Source organism: Monodon monoceros, unplaced genomic scaffold (assembly GCF_005190385.1).
Source record: "Monodon monoceros isolate NGI ecotype Baffin Bay Population unplaced genomic scaffold, NGI_Narwhal_1 Super_Scaffold_6, whole genome shotgun sequence".
Taxonomy (NCBI): domain Eukaryota; kingdom Metazoa; phylum Chordata; class Mammalia; order Artiodactyla; family Monodontidae; genus Monodon; species Monodon monoceros.
Genome location: NW_021703783.1, coordinates 93,745,306 through 93,759,157, shown reverse-complemented (window position 1 = coordinate 93,759,157; position 13,852 = coordinate 93,745,306). Strand labels below are relative to the sequence as shown.

Here is a 13,852-nt window from a genome sequence, read left to right as displayed (position 1 = left end):
AGGGAATGGCTATCCTCAGTTCTGACCCACTGGAGGCCGAGCCATGCAGTCACCACAGCGGTCGTGCCACAGACCCTCACACGCCTCACGCTGGGTGGTACCAATCTGTGTTTATTCAATAACCTACATCCAGGACACAGTGAATGATTCCACATCAAGGAAGCCATAGGTGTATCCCCCTGTTCAGTGAAAAAACAACCCCCCCACCCCTAAACGAGAATGAGAAAAGGCACAGTATATACACATGACACAAAGGCTGGCTCACCCAGTGGGCCGGGGCCATAAATTACAGTTGTGGGGGGGGAGGTGGGCAGGAGAGAAAAAGTGGGTGAGGTCCAAGCTGACTTCCAGCCTGCACTTGGCCAGAGGAGCCCCTCCCTGCTGTGTACCCCCATCTGTGCTGGGGTCCCAGCCCACTTTCTGCCCCAACCAGCCTGAGTGGGTGAGAAGCACAGGGAGGGAGGGAGGGAGGGCAGCCCCTCTCAGCCTCCCAGCAGGCCCCCGGGTACCAGGCAGCCCTCGGGTCCCAGGAGAAATGGCCTCCGGGTAGGCACCAAGCCAAGGGATCCAGAAAAGTGGGACCACTTCTCCTTCCAGGCCCCCCCCTCAAGGAAGGGGGCTTCATTCCTAGTGCGCACCTTGGGCAACACTGGGCCCACCCTGAAAAGGGGCTTGTCACTGGGGAGGGGCTGGGGTCTGGTCCCTGCCACCCTGGCTTATTTTCAGGTCAAGAATTAGGGATAAAAACAGACTATGGAGGTAGGAGTTGGGGTGACAGGGAGCTGAGAACCCATGAAGGCCCCTGGTCCCCAGTCCTTAATGGGTGGCTTCATCTTTCCCAACCCCCTGGGACTAACCCAAGGTTGGGCTGACATCCCAGGGGGCGGGGGAGTGGGAAGGAACAGGACACTTAAATAAGATACCGTTTATTTTTTAAAAAATTAAAAAATTATGCCGACATTATTTCATCCATCCCCAGGTCTGCCCCCTACCTCCCACCCACCTCCCAAGGGCTGGGCTCCCTCCTTCCCTGGCTCGTGTGTAGTAAAGAGAAAACAATGGACTGGCTTTGTGAGGCACAGGGGAGGGGACGCAGACCCAGGGAGAGAAAGAAAGATGCCACAGCAACTTAGCCCTGCATCACAGCAACCCCAAGCACACTGATATAAAAACATTCGTATAAAAAGGGGGGGCGTGCTGGGCACAGTGCCAAGGGTGAAGCGCTCTGGTGCCCAGAGACCTAAGTCCCCCAGAGGGAAAGCCTGATAAACAACAAGGAAGCAGGAAAAGGCGGGGAGATGTTCACAGGAGAGAGTGTGGGAGGGCTGGAGGTGGGGCCGGGCAGCTTGGGAGCTCCCCCTGCCGCTTCCACGTCAGGGCGCCCCCAACTCCTGCCCCGCCCTGACTTTCCTCTCTCAGGCCCACTGGGGCCTGGACTGTGGGCATCTATCCACAGCAGCTTTAAGGGGCTCTGCCCAAGGGGCCCACTAGCCTGAGGTGGTCCAAAAGCCTTAGCAGGTGACAGCTCAGAAGCCACGGCTCATCCCACAGCTCCCAGAGGGAGGAGGGAGACTGGGAGGCAGAGGAGGAGGGAGAGGAACACAGACAGAGGGAGGAGGGAGGGAGAGACTGAGAGGCAGAGGGAAGTGGTGGCCGAGGTGGGCAGAGCCGGGGGTCAGGAGGCGGCGACGGCAGCGCCGCCCCCCAGCTTGACCATCATCTGCTGGCAGTCGCTGCACGAGCGCCGGTCGCCCACCTTCTCCAGGGCGCGGGCGGCCTCGGCCAGCAGCACCGCCCGCTGGCCCGGGGAGGAGAGGAAGGAGAGGGGCAGGTGGCGGCAGGCCAGCAGGATGGCGGTGGCCCGCTCTCGCTGGCCGGGCCAGGCGTCCGCCTCTCCTGTGGGAACGATGAGACACGCACTCGCTGAGATGAGAGCCCGCCAGGACGCAGGCGCTGTTCCCAGGGCTCGGTGTGCGCTGGTTTATTTAATCCTCACACCCCCCAAGTGAGGGAGGTTCCAGTGCCCTGCCTAGTTCACAGAGATGAGCTGAACCCGCGGTGCCACAGGCTATTACTCCGAGGCGGGGCCGAGGTGTGGCCTATCAGCGCAGCCGTCCCCTCCTCACTCGGAGTTGGACCCGTGACAACGCGACCAAGGCTGCCCCAGCCCCACAGCACCTCATGGACCCTCCCCCGGCACCCACCAAATCAAGCCTCGGGTTTCCTCGGTTCTCCCTGCAGATGCCGAGGGCAGGGCAGGGCTGGGCTCCTCCCCCGTTTCCCCGCCCCTCCCCAGGCAAGGCCCGCCCAGGCCGTGGCGCAGGGTGCTGGTGGGCTCACCATGCTTGGCGTTCTGAGCGGTGCGCCGTCGCAGGCTGTGCTCCAGCAGCTGGTGGGTACGGGTGGGGCTGGCCCCCGCCATCAGACGCACGGTGGCTTCATGCAGGAACACCTGGGAGGTGCAGGGGGACACAAGCCGGGGGTCCTCACCTGTCTGTGCCCCAGTAGGTCTCTCTCCCTGCAGCATCTCGTCTGCCACCCGAAGGCACCCCTTCTCCTCTCCACAACACCCTGCCCTGCTCACCCCTTGAAAGCAACCTCTCTCGTCCTCACTCTGACCCCCGACACAAGGCAGGCAGGAAAGGGGAACACAGCACAGGCCACCTGGTGGGGCAGGAGCAAGGCTGCGAGCTGAGAAAGAGGCCAAGGGCTGCCTCCTCTACCGCTGACCCGGAGCACTAACGCGCCCTCTGGGGTTGGAAAACAAGTAGCCTGGGGGGACCCGCACTTTGCTGGAGGCAGCCTCCAGCTGGAAAACAGGACAGAGGTGAGGCAGGGACAGGAGGGGGCAGGGGGACGGCTGTGCTGGCACCAAGGAGGTTCAGGGTCCTGTTGCCTCCTGTTTCTTCAGAAAGGAACAGAGTCCAGAGGTTTCCAGGTGAAAGTCTGAAGCTCTTCTGTAAATACGAGTCACTGGGGATGGGGGGGCCAGGCCTAGGTCTCTAATTTCTTAACATCTCAAGGTTCTTTTACACCTTAACATCTCAGTGTGTGAGGAGCGCTGCCCTGGAAGGCACCGGGGGAGGCGGTGAAGGGCTTCCGCAGGTGGCAGTCTTTTCTGAGGAAGCCTTTGATGGGGGCCACGGTGCCTGGGGCACACTTCCTCTTCTCCACGGTGAGGGGGTTGGCTCTCACATGACTGTACTCCATCTGCCGTGTCTGTCCTGGCTCGCTCGCTGCACACAGGGGCCACAGCGTAACCCTGCGAGGGCCCCATAGCACCCTAGGGTGGGGGCAGCCTCAACCTGAGCCCTTCTTTTTCGCACCCTTCCCTCCCCACACTTCTGGCCTTCTCGCCTGAATTTCTGGAAAATAATTCAGGCAGCGAGAACATGCTGAGTATATTACCCTAATTAGCAATAAAAATAAACCAAACAATGAAATGATTTGCATCCAGTAAGCCCAGTTACACATCTGCCCCCAGAGCTTATCTCAGACCGTGTAGCCATCGCCAAGGGGATGTTACGTGGGGCGTCGGGCAGCAGAACCAAAGCCCCCAGTGGCTCAGAAAAAGAATGAAAGGCATGTCTAGGGGCATTCTGCTGCTCTGACACCAATTATGAAAGCCAGAGTAGAGAGCTTCCTCGTGGCCTTCCCGCCCCTCTCCGCTCAGGCTGGGAGCCCCTTCTTGCTCCCACTGCCCCCAGAGCCCCCCATTCCCGAGTTTAACTGGTGAGGCGCAATCTGTGTTGTCCTCTGTCTGCGGCCGTGTGGCCTGCTCACCACCATGCTCCAGGGCTGGGCACACAGCAAGTACTCCACCAACATGGGCCAAACAAAGGGATACATGGCACCCAGCCCAGTGCCTGATAGCTCAGGAGACCGACTCCACGACCCCAGGCCAGTGCTGTGCTGGGTTCTGCCCTCTCCCAGCAGCGGGCCGGGCCTCACCTTGCGGTAGGCTGGGCGGAAGCTATGTGCCAGCCTGCGCAGGCTGCCCAGGTCCCGCTGGAAGCCAGCCAGCTCAGCGCCCGACGCGTGGTAGGTCTCACCCAGGGCCTGGCTGGCTCCTGCTTGTTTCTGCCAGAGTGCTGTCCTCAGCGACAGGAGCAGGTCACAGGTCAGCAGCTGGACCACCTGCAGGGTGGGCCATGAGGTAGAAAACAGGTGACTGGCAGATTCCTGGGGCAAGGATCCCAGCAACCACCAGGCCCTCCCGAGCCTGACACCCGGCAGCTCCGGGACGAAGGGCGGAGCCCCAGACGGGGGAGCCTGGAAAACACCCCACAGGGAGCAAGAGAACACCTGGAGAGTGAACTTAAGCTCACGGCATCTAGTCCTTTCCATGGCCCCAGGTGGTAGATCTGTTCTCCCATCTTGCGGGTGAGGAAGCTAAGGCTCAGAGAGAGGCTGCAGGCTCGTGTAGGGGACACAGTGGCGAGGACACGGGTCTGACAGGAAGTCGCAGGTCCCTCCCACCTCACAGGAGCCCTCCCACGGCTGGCCAGGAGGCTGAGATACTCAAAAGGTGCCTCGGCCCCATCCTTCCAGTGGAATCCAAAAGCCCGAAGTGGCAGCACAGCCTGGAGATGGAGGACCAGGGAGAAGAGGCTCGCTTCAACAGAGGGCAACCAAGGCCCGGCCCAAGTGGCCTCTCGGGTCAGGGAGACAGAAGCCCAACAAGGCAGAGCCGCAGAGCAGCTGAATGCTTGGGTTTGGATCCACTGACCCAGATCTACCCTGACATATGACCAAACCTCTCTGAGCCTCAGTTTCCTCACCCACAAAACGGGCACCTCAGGGCTGCAGTGAGCATCACATGAGAGAATGCGTGGAGGCACCATGCCCGGCCTCAGAAGCACTGGCCTCAGCCCACACTGGTGCCATTAAGCACAGATGCCGCCAGGCACCAAGGCCAGGCCACCTGCCTTGCTCCAGAGGGCCCTCAGCACCAGGGAGCAGCGCTTCTCAAGATGGGTCACATGCGGCCCTCAGGCTCTGATGGACTCCCCCAGGCCATTCCTCATCTTGTCCAGCCTGGCTTTCCCCTTCTCCAGGGTGCTGGACCTGGGAAGCTCACCGTGCTGCCCCAGACCTGGACCCTGCCTTGAACCTGCACGTTGGCTGACCCTCGGCCACAGTGTTTTTTGGCTGCTGACAGCTTTGGGGGGCGGGGGACACGGATGAGGTCTCTCTCCTCAAACAAAGGTGGCACTTCTAAGAGGTGGGGTAGCAGCCTGGGGCTGAATTCTGCCCCCGAGGGAGGCCAGCTTCTGTGGAGTTCCCTTCTTCTAGGCCCATTCTCCCACACAGGAACCCCAATCCCAAGGGTGCCCGCAGCCTCTCTCTCCTTCCCTAGACTAAGCTGAGACAGTCTAGTTCTCACGAAGACGAACAGTACCGGACACCAGCAGAGGAGTCGCACAAAGCGAGCTGTGGCTCCCCCTCGAGCCTCTGGTCTTGGGCCCTGTCGGCATGCTGCCTGTCCTGTAGGGCTGCCTGCTGTCCTGGGCTCACCCCAGGGACCTCTAGCCAGAAGTGCCAGACCAAACCCTAGTGAGGGGCTCAGGGCCGGACCCTCCAGGACACACCTCCTGTCTCCCTTTCTGGAGTGAAACCACGCTCCTCCCTGCGAACAGATGATGCTTCTCCTTCAGCTGCCTGCACGCCTCCCTCCCCTCTCCCGGACAGCCCTGCCTTGTGACCCAACAGTGAGAGTAGAGCCCTCTGACAAGGCCTGGCTGGAAGTCTCTCGAGGGCTGGGCAGGCCTCTGTGATGCACTGTGGAAACATTGCATGGGTACCGCCAGAACATGCAATGCAACTACAATGCACCACAGCTGCCCGCTCGAGGGTGTGCAGCCAAGCCGTGGGGGTGCCCAGGACGCTCAGCTGGCTCAGGATGTGCACGTGAGGGGGCGGGGGCCCGTGGGGGCCTGGGGAGTCGGGCAAGTTGCCTGGAGCAAATGCAGAGCCCTGGCCAGCTGAGGTTCGCCTGGGGCTGACCAAGCTGAGGGCCCGCAGGACCCAGGACTCAGGTGGGAACATGCTTGTCCAAGTACTGAAAGGAAACCCACCTGGACCCACAGCCTACGATCTGGGGAAGGGGGCTGCTTGCCTGGTCTGTCTTTCGCACAGCCCCACGGGCTGGGTGGGCTCAAGGCAGGTCAGAGCGCTCTTACCCAGCAGAGCTGAGCACCTCCCCGAGGGGCCAGAGAAGCCCCCACTCACATGGCTGAGGGCTGGGTCGCAGGCGGCCCCACTGACGTTGAGGCTGCTCCACAGGTGGCCACTGGCCCTCTCGCAGTGGCAGAAGGAACTCTGCTGCCCGTCCGCCTTCCCGGAGAGTGAGGCGTGCATAGCTCTGCAGGTGTGGAAGACGGCCTTCACCAGGGGGCTCCTGGGCGGTGAGAGAGGCAAGAGGCAGGATGTCAGTGCACGTCGCCTGCGGAGAATGAAGGGGGAGCCCAAGCCGGAGACAACTGCCCCCTCGCTGCTGTGACACGTGGGTCTGTCTGTTAAACCAAATGCTGCCGTAATGGTTCCAGATCCCCAGCTCCAGATCAGAAATGCCAGCCCTGAGTGAGGGAGGCTTCCCACCCCTAAGCACCTTCCTCATTCAAGGAAGGTTGATGGCGTTCATTTCCTAGTGAAGGAGTCGGATGATAAATGCATTAGATTCTGACTGTGTAATGCCAGGTGGTGCACGTGCCATGAAGGAAAGTCACGCAGAGGAAGGGGGTGGCATTTTATAAAGGATAGTCAAGGACGTCCTCTCTGGAAAGGTGACACTCGCACAGAAGGAACCTGAGGGAACTCCTGAAGGAACCGGGGAAGCAGGAGTGTGGATTTCTAGGAAGGAGGGGTCCAGGCAGAGAAGCAGCATATGCAAAGGCCCTGAGTGTCTGACACATGTGAGAATATCCAGGAACGAGCATGGCTGGAGGAGGAAGTGAGGGGAGCAGAGGGAGAGCAAGCTCTAAACAAGGCCCTTCTCAGCCTGGCCGCGGCCCTGCCTCCCATCTGCCTCTGACCCTGCTCCAGGCTCCAGGCAACCAAAGCTCATCTCCTCTCCCTTCCTCACTCCTTGCCTCTGCTGACATGGGTGCCTCTGCCTGGAATACCCTTTCTCACCATTTCCCACTTGTCTCCTGAGACTTGTTCCACCTGCCCGGCCCTCTGGTCTGCCTTCTCCTGTCCTGCCCCCCACAAGCCTCCTCTGGCTGGCCCCCGGGTCAGGCCCCCTGGCTCCCCCAATTATGCGCCTCCTTCCCTCACCAGGCGCTGTGCGAACTCCCGGAGGCTGACCGGCCTCTGGCCCGGAACCCCTCCCAGCGATGCACTGGCTGCTTCACGGGAGCCGAGACTGGCCTGGCACAGGCAAAGGCGACAGCTCCCACAGGAGAAGGTGCCGAGCAGGACGGCCACTGTCTATTCGCTTACAGCTATAACTTGCTGTCCTGTTCACTGCCGCCTCCCAGAGCCTAGAACGCAGCCGACACAGAGTACGCCCTCAGCTAAGTATTCGCGGAAGGAATGATGGAATCATGGAAGAGGTACAGGAGACCCCAGAATGCGGCTCATGGCCAACAGGAAGGGATCAGAGACACAGGCTCAACCACCAGGGCTGCCACTAAGAAGCCGCCTAAGATGGTCATTCAAACAATCTGTGCCTCAGTTTCCTCATCTGTAAAGTAGCCACAATACCACTTGCTGCTACCTGTGGTGACGTACAGTACTGGTCCCATTATCTGCACCTGTTCTCTAACGGCCATTGCCCCAGAAGCCAGGTGTTCAACTCTTTGGAGAAACTTAGCCTCGTTTCATAGAGCAGGTCAGGGAGACAGTGGGGAGGCTGGGATTGGGGGAGGGGTCCCACAGCATCATTATCCCTAAAGAGCAAAGGGACCCCGGAGTGACTGAGTTCGGGGGAAGGAACGCCTGCTGGGGGTCTTAGCTGCACACTGGGGCTCTGTTCTTAGAAGTGAGGTGACTTTAGATGATTTACCCGCCGAGCCTCAGTTTCCTCAGGTGCGTTGGCTGGGAGAAAACACACACAGAGTGGGTGCTCACTGGTCAGGGTGCTTAAAAATGGGTTACTTAAATGAAACTGGAGTGTCAGACCAACTTTAGGGAACCTGCCTCAATCTGCTTTTCTCAGCTCCCTCCCGCTCTCCTGGTTAGCATCTGCTCAGCCTTGGCTCTGAGGAAAGACCCAGTGAGGCCTTTCTGTCTTGGAGCATTTCACCATTTCTCTCGAATGGCAGAGGATGTCAGGGACACTGAGATCCAGTCAGAAGCAGCCAGGACACCGGCGGGCTGCTCGTCACTACGGGCCAAACGCCCCCGAGAAGCAGGCGTAATTCCCCCAAGAGGACAGTCAAAAGCTCTCCGGTGATGCCTTGTGCTAAAGGCCTTTTTAGTGATAGCGCCAGTGGCGGGGTGGAGGGCGGCGGAGAGGAAACTGGATGCAGTGCTGGCACGTGAGAGAAGGATCCTCGGGCCTGCACAAGCCGGTGCTGGCTGTAAGCCATCAGCACCCTGCCCGGCTCCACCGGGAGCTTCTGAACATGCTGGGGGCTGCCGGCTCTCCCCGCCCGTCAGCCTGTGCAAGGAGGCCCGGAAGCAGCACGGACCGCTGCTGGGGTGACACACACGGACAGCCGTGCTCGCCACGTTTGGTCTCTCCATGGTGCCCTCACCCCCTCACTTCATCTCTCCATCTGTCATGTAGTCCCCAGGCTGCCTGACCCTTCACCCAGATGGCCACCCAGACCTGCTCCCTCCCACTAACCCAGTGAGCCTGGCACAGCTGGCGCTGGGGACTCCCCTGGAGAGAAGCAAGCAAGTGGTCAAGGGGGGCTTACGCACTCTGTCACTTCCAGGGCCTTGGGAACACGCTCCACTTCGGTAAAGTAAGCGCGCACAGCTGCGTCGTCTCCCTGGAGCCAGCTGATGGCCATGGTGATCGCGGACGTCCACCACCGACAGACAACGTCTGGACCTAGAGGTGAACAGAACCAAACGCTGCTCCAGCACCCACAGAAACCAGAGCCTGCTGGCTGCACCTGGTTCCCATCGTTCGTGCCATCTCTCCCTCCTGGCGATGGGCTGGGGCCTGTGGGCTGCCCTCTCACACGATTCTGGTGGGAGCACCAACCAGCACCATCTCAGAACACATTTGGCAATCTGTATTGACAGCCTTAAAAACGTTCACTCCTATTAACCTAGTAATCCCATTTTTTTTGGCAATCCATCACAAAGAAATTGGCCTAGAGAAAAAAGGCTCCACGAAGATGTTCACTGTGGTGTTATTTTTAAGTAAAAAGCTGGAAACAACCTAAACTTCCAACAGTTGTGAAAAGTGGTGTTTCCAAAGTATATGTAGTAACAGGCTCAGGTTAGAATCTTTTTAGTGTTTTCCTCTCTGAGGCTAAGTTTTCTCAGTGAACCTGTACGATGAAAGGCCTAAGAACATGTTCTTTTCTAAACTCTGAAATAAAGACAGGCCACGAGGTCAGTGGTCACGATGGGGCGGCTGCTTCTCTGGGATCCTTCTCTCTCTAGGGAGAGCGGCCAGAAGGGAGCTCCGCGTTGCTGTCCCCCAGCAGCCTCAGAAGCGCAAGAGGTGACAGCTCGTGTGCCATCACCCAGATGGCAGTTTAGAGACAGAAGCAAAGAATGTCCTGGTGACAACTCAGTCGGTGGTTGTGCTGTGCCACCCAAGGCGACGGGTACTGTAGCAATATAGATGCCCGGATGAAAGGCCTCTTTGGCAGAGTGTCAGACCCAAGAGCAGCCCCGGGGACCACTGTGCATTGAAAGGTGAGCCCCTCCCCAGCTCCTGGTGCCGGGACCACTTGCTGCCCGTTCTGAGCGTTTGGGAGAATTCCTGACCTGCCCCACCCATCCAGGGCCCAGGGAGGGCACTGACTCACTCATCGTCACACTTCTAGGAGAATCATGATCTCCTGCCCCCAAAACGCTGTCCAGCATGGGGGAACTGTGCATGAGGGCTACATGGGGGCTGCAGATACACACCTCAGATCCAGAGAAGATTCTCGAGTGCAGACTCATAACTAACCCTGGACGCTGGGACACAAGGGCTGTGAAGGGCTGAACCAAGCAACCTGAGGCCTGCGGAGCTGCCCCACAGGATGCTTACCAAGGGCTGACTTGAGCACGCAGCTGCTGGAGAAGGGGGCGGTCACAATCCCCACAGAGTCCACAAAAGAATTAAGTAATTTCAGGTACTCCAGAGCACTGGAGAATTCACTAGAAAGAAAAGAAAGGGTCCCACACACATCAGAATGTACACAAGAACCACGCTCATGGCCTGGCTGGTCAGCCCCCAGCTCTGAGACCCACCACACCAGGTGCCCCGAGCTCTGCCTCTCACACCACTCACACTCTTCCCAGGCTGCCCTGACACCGGTTCTGACACTCTCCCCTCTGCCGGGAGAGCCAGCTTTCTCTTGCATCCCTCGCCCTTCAAGACCTAATTCAACTGTCATCTCTGCCCAGAAGTTTTCTGACCTCCCAGGTAGGACCGCCCTCCCCTCTCCGCTCAGGTGCACTCCAGTCAGGACCTGGGCCGTGAACCAGAGTGACCTTGGCCCGTCTGCCTCTCAGGTCTGACTCTGTGAAGGAAAGACTGCACTCAATAACTCTGTAAGAATAAGACACTGTCTGACACACTCAGTACAGGTCGAGGTCCCACAAGGTGTCTGGGCCAGAGCGCCTGCCTTCTGCCGAGCTCCCCACATTCCACCCCACACCCTCCACAGGCCACCCTTCCCCTGGCAAAGAGCAAAGCAAAAGAATCAAATCCCTGACTGCTCCGAGAACTGACTCCACTTGGTGAAGGGATGGGTAAAAAGGAGTAAAAGGCGGAAAGTGATACCCTTGGCCTGGCAGTACAAGGCAAAGAGGCCAGGTCAGAGCCCGCAGAGGGCTCTCGCGGGGCTGCCAGGTTCAAGAAGTAAACATGAAGGGATCACTGGATCTCCCTCTTGACCCTACACTAGGGCTTGTTTCCTTCTAGGCCTCACAGCCGCCTCTGAGCTTCCCGGGCAGACGGCCTGAGGCAGGGGGCCCCTCCTGGGGTCAGTACCTGCTCTCCTCTTCCTGGTCTGCAGCTTTCTTCTTGGCCTGAGGTTTCACCAAGGACTCCACAGCTCGCTCCAGCAGGTTCCTGCAGAAGGCCTGGTGCACCTGGGCGATGGGGTCGGCTGAGGAAGAGGAGGCAGGCCAGGAGAAGGGTAAGTGGGTCTCACTTATGGGGTCATTTTGCCTTACAGAGAAAATAGAGGGTGGAGAGAGGAACCCAAGGAGCAGCTGTCCCCTCCGAATCGGGGCAAACGCCCTCAACAGACCCCAGCACTGCTTGTTGAACAGTCAGAAGGTGGGGATGGGGGCGGGGAGGGGTGGGTCCTGGACTGGCTCCGGGGGCGTGTGAGGAGTGCTGTGCCTCCTGGCGCAACGGCCAGCGCTTCCGTTCAAGGTTGGGAGCTGTGTGGCGGCCACAAGCCTCATCAGAAGACAGGAGATGGGAAGGTGGGCAGTACACCTGTACACGTCTCAGGGACTGCCTCTTCTCCTGTGGCTCAGGAGGACAGCCAGCAGAGGGGAACGTGGCGCCGGCTGCTGCCTGGCGGGATTAGGGAAACGCCGCTCCCGCTTACCGGAGCCTTTGCGTGAGGCCTGTGGCCAGCAATTGTCTGGCTGAGCCTATTAAACAAGAAGCCTTGCAATGCTTGTGACAGCTGACTGTCACCGACAGGCCCCCCCCAGCTGGCAGGGCGTCACCAGCCTTCCCCTCACTCACATGCCACAGCCATGTGGGTTTCAATTTGACAAGAGCAGGGAGGCAGGACACTTATGAACACATTCTGGGCGAGAAGGCCTAGAGCCAGAGCCACCAGAGGTGAGAAAGCCAGGGGCAGTCCACGGCGCAAAGCAGCCTGGCGACGCAGCTGAGATTTACGATGGCTTTTGCTTTCATCCTTACTTTCTGGTGTTGTACATCACTCTTCCTTTGAGCAATAAAGTTATTAAAAAGAAACGACGGTGGAACCTCCCTTCCCCACAAAATGTTTGACACACACCCCTGTACCTGCAGGACATGTCTGACTCGCCCCAGACTCCCAGTTCAGAGAGAGTAAAAGCGCAGAAAGCAGAAAGCCACGGCTGCTCAAGTCTGAGCCAACCCGAACAGCCTCTCCTGCTCCGAGGCCGGGTGAGGGGACTCCAATCACTGTCAGACACCGGGGACAGCAAGCCAGCATCTCCTCCCGACGCCTGGAGCCCTGTCCCTGCCACCACTCTGAGCACTTGATGACCGTCTGTCGCCTGTTGTTCCCTAACTGCTCCGTCTATGTCTGTCTGCTTTCCAGGGGGAGCGGGAGATTGGGGCCAGCAAACAGCAACTCCACACATCCTCTGAGTCTCCAAAGCGCCCAGAACAAGGGCAAGATTCCAGCTGGTGCTCAATCACCATTAGTAACGTGTGGCGGTGTGACTGATGTCAGGACCACGGGCTCTGCATGTCAGAGAGAGGCGAGCTGCAAACCCAGCTTAGCTGCTGACCAGGCTCATGACCTCCCTGAGTTTAAGGAAAACATGGCTGAGGCATCCTGTGTCCCCACGTGTCTGGAGTGTAGCCACCCTGTGGTACTGGTGGCTCTCATAGCTGCACAGGTGCTCTCACCTGGGTTCCTCTGGGCACAGTACAGACTCTCCTTGGCAGCCGACTTCACGGACCAGCTCCGCTCCATGAAAAACTTCTGACCCAGGGGGTGGCAGAGCCAGCGCAGCGAGTCGGGAACAGCGCTGCGCTCGGGGCCACACAGGCTCTGGGCGCGACTGAGGAAGTAGCTCTGTGGAAGGACAAGGACCACGGTGACAGCAGGGTGGCAGAACGCTGGCTGCGCCACCATGGTGGAGGCAGGTTGGGGAAGGAAGGTCAGCAGGAGGGCTGGGGCACTCACATACCTGGAAGGAAATGCCCTCACTGAAACCAGGGCCATGGCCCTGGTGGAGTCTGCCGGGCTCGATGACCGCATACAAGCCCCAGCTGGATGGGGGTGGGGCCTCAAGGCACCCACGGGGGCCCCGGTGCACCCTGTCCTGCTGGGTCTGCCTAACCCGACTCGAATCTTGTTCTGGGCTGTGCTGGCATTCAACTGCAGAGCTGAGGAGGGCTCTCCCAGGCCCCTCACGGCACTTTAGCCCTCAGCCCCATCAATGGTGCTGCACCCTAGCCAGGTGGCCCACTGGGTCCTGGGACTTTTTCTCATCTGTCATTTTAATTACATATCTTTCAGAGTATTTTTAGGCAAAACCGTATTCTGCTTTGACTAATTTTCATCTCTTTTACCTCTGAGTGTGAAGCGTTTAGAACAGGCACCCAGCAAGTGGTCAGTGACTGTTATTTACCATCACTGTCACTCTAGAAAGCACTGGCGTGAAAGGGCAGCCCTGAGACTCGTCCAGCCCCCTAAAGAGAACCCCCTGCCATCCCCGGATGAGTCCTTGACGTGAACACTGGTCTAGTGAAGAAAAGACCTGAAAGCCTCTTTGCTGGACAATTCAAAGAGCCAGTGCCCCAGTTTCCCAGGCCCCTCTTCTGCCCACAGGATAACATCACTCCAGGGCCCCAGGAATAAGAATTGTAGGGACGATGCTGTCTAACCATGTTTTCAGAAATTGTGTCATTTTTTGAGTAAGGATATCTTTATTCTAAAACCCATGTTTTCCAACCCATAAAAACCACTCGATACAGGCCAATCTGAATGAGAAGCTCAGCAGAGAAGGATGGAGGGAGAGAGAAGCGTGAGATGCAGGGAGCCCA

General features: G+C 58.9%; 1 protein-coding gene across 5 annotated transcripts in view; it reads right to left on the bottom strand.

Moving 5' to 3' along the window:
- Positions 1 to 29: 29 nt before the first annotated feature.
- SREBF2 (sterol regulatory element binding transcription factor 2) overlaps positions 30 to 13,852 on the bottom strand; it is a 74,149-nt gene continuing 60,326 nt past the window's right edge. For 4 of the 5 annotated variants that reach the window (XM_029205674.1, XM_029205670.1, XM_029205673.1 and 1 more), the window contains exons 12-19: positions 12,710 to 12,878; positions 11,114 to 11,231; positions 10,166 to 10,275; positions 8,872 to 9,004; positions 6,232 to 6,400; positions 3,952 to 4,137; positions 2,341 to 2,452; positions 31 to 1,896 (exon numbers count right to left, since the gene is read on the bottom strand). In XM_029205674.1, the coding sequence (XP_029061507.1) occupies positions 1,676 to 1,896; positions 2,341 to 2,452; positions 3,952 to 4,137; positions 6,232 to 6,400; positions 8,872 to 9,004; positions 10,166 to 10,275; positions 11,114 to 11,231; positions 12,710 to 12,878 (1,218 nt within the window). In that variant the 3' untranslated portion in view covers positions 31 to 1,675. Of the gene's footprint in view, positions 1,897 to 2,340; positions 2,453 to 3,951; positions 4,138 to 6,231; positions 6,401 to 8,871; positions 9,005 to 10,165; positions 10,276 to 11,113; positions 11,232 to 12,709; positions 12,879 to 13,852 lie in introns of all 5 variants that reach the window. The other variant, XM_029205669.1, reaches the window with a different exon arrangement.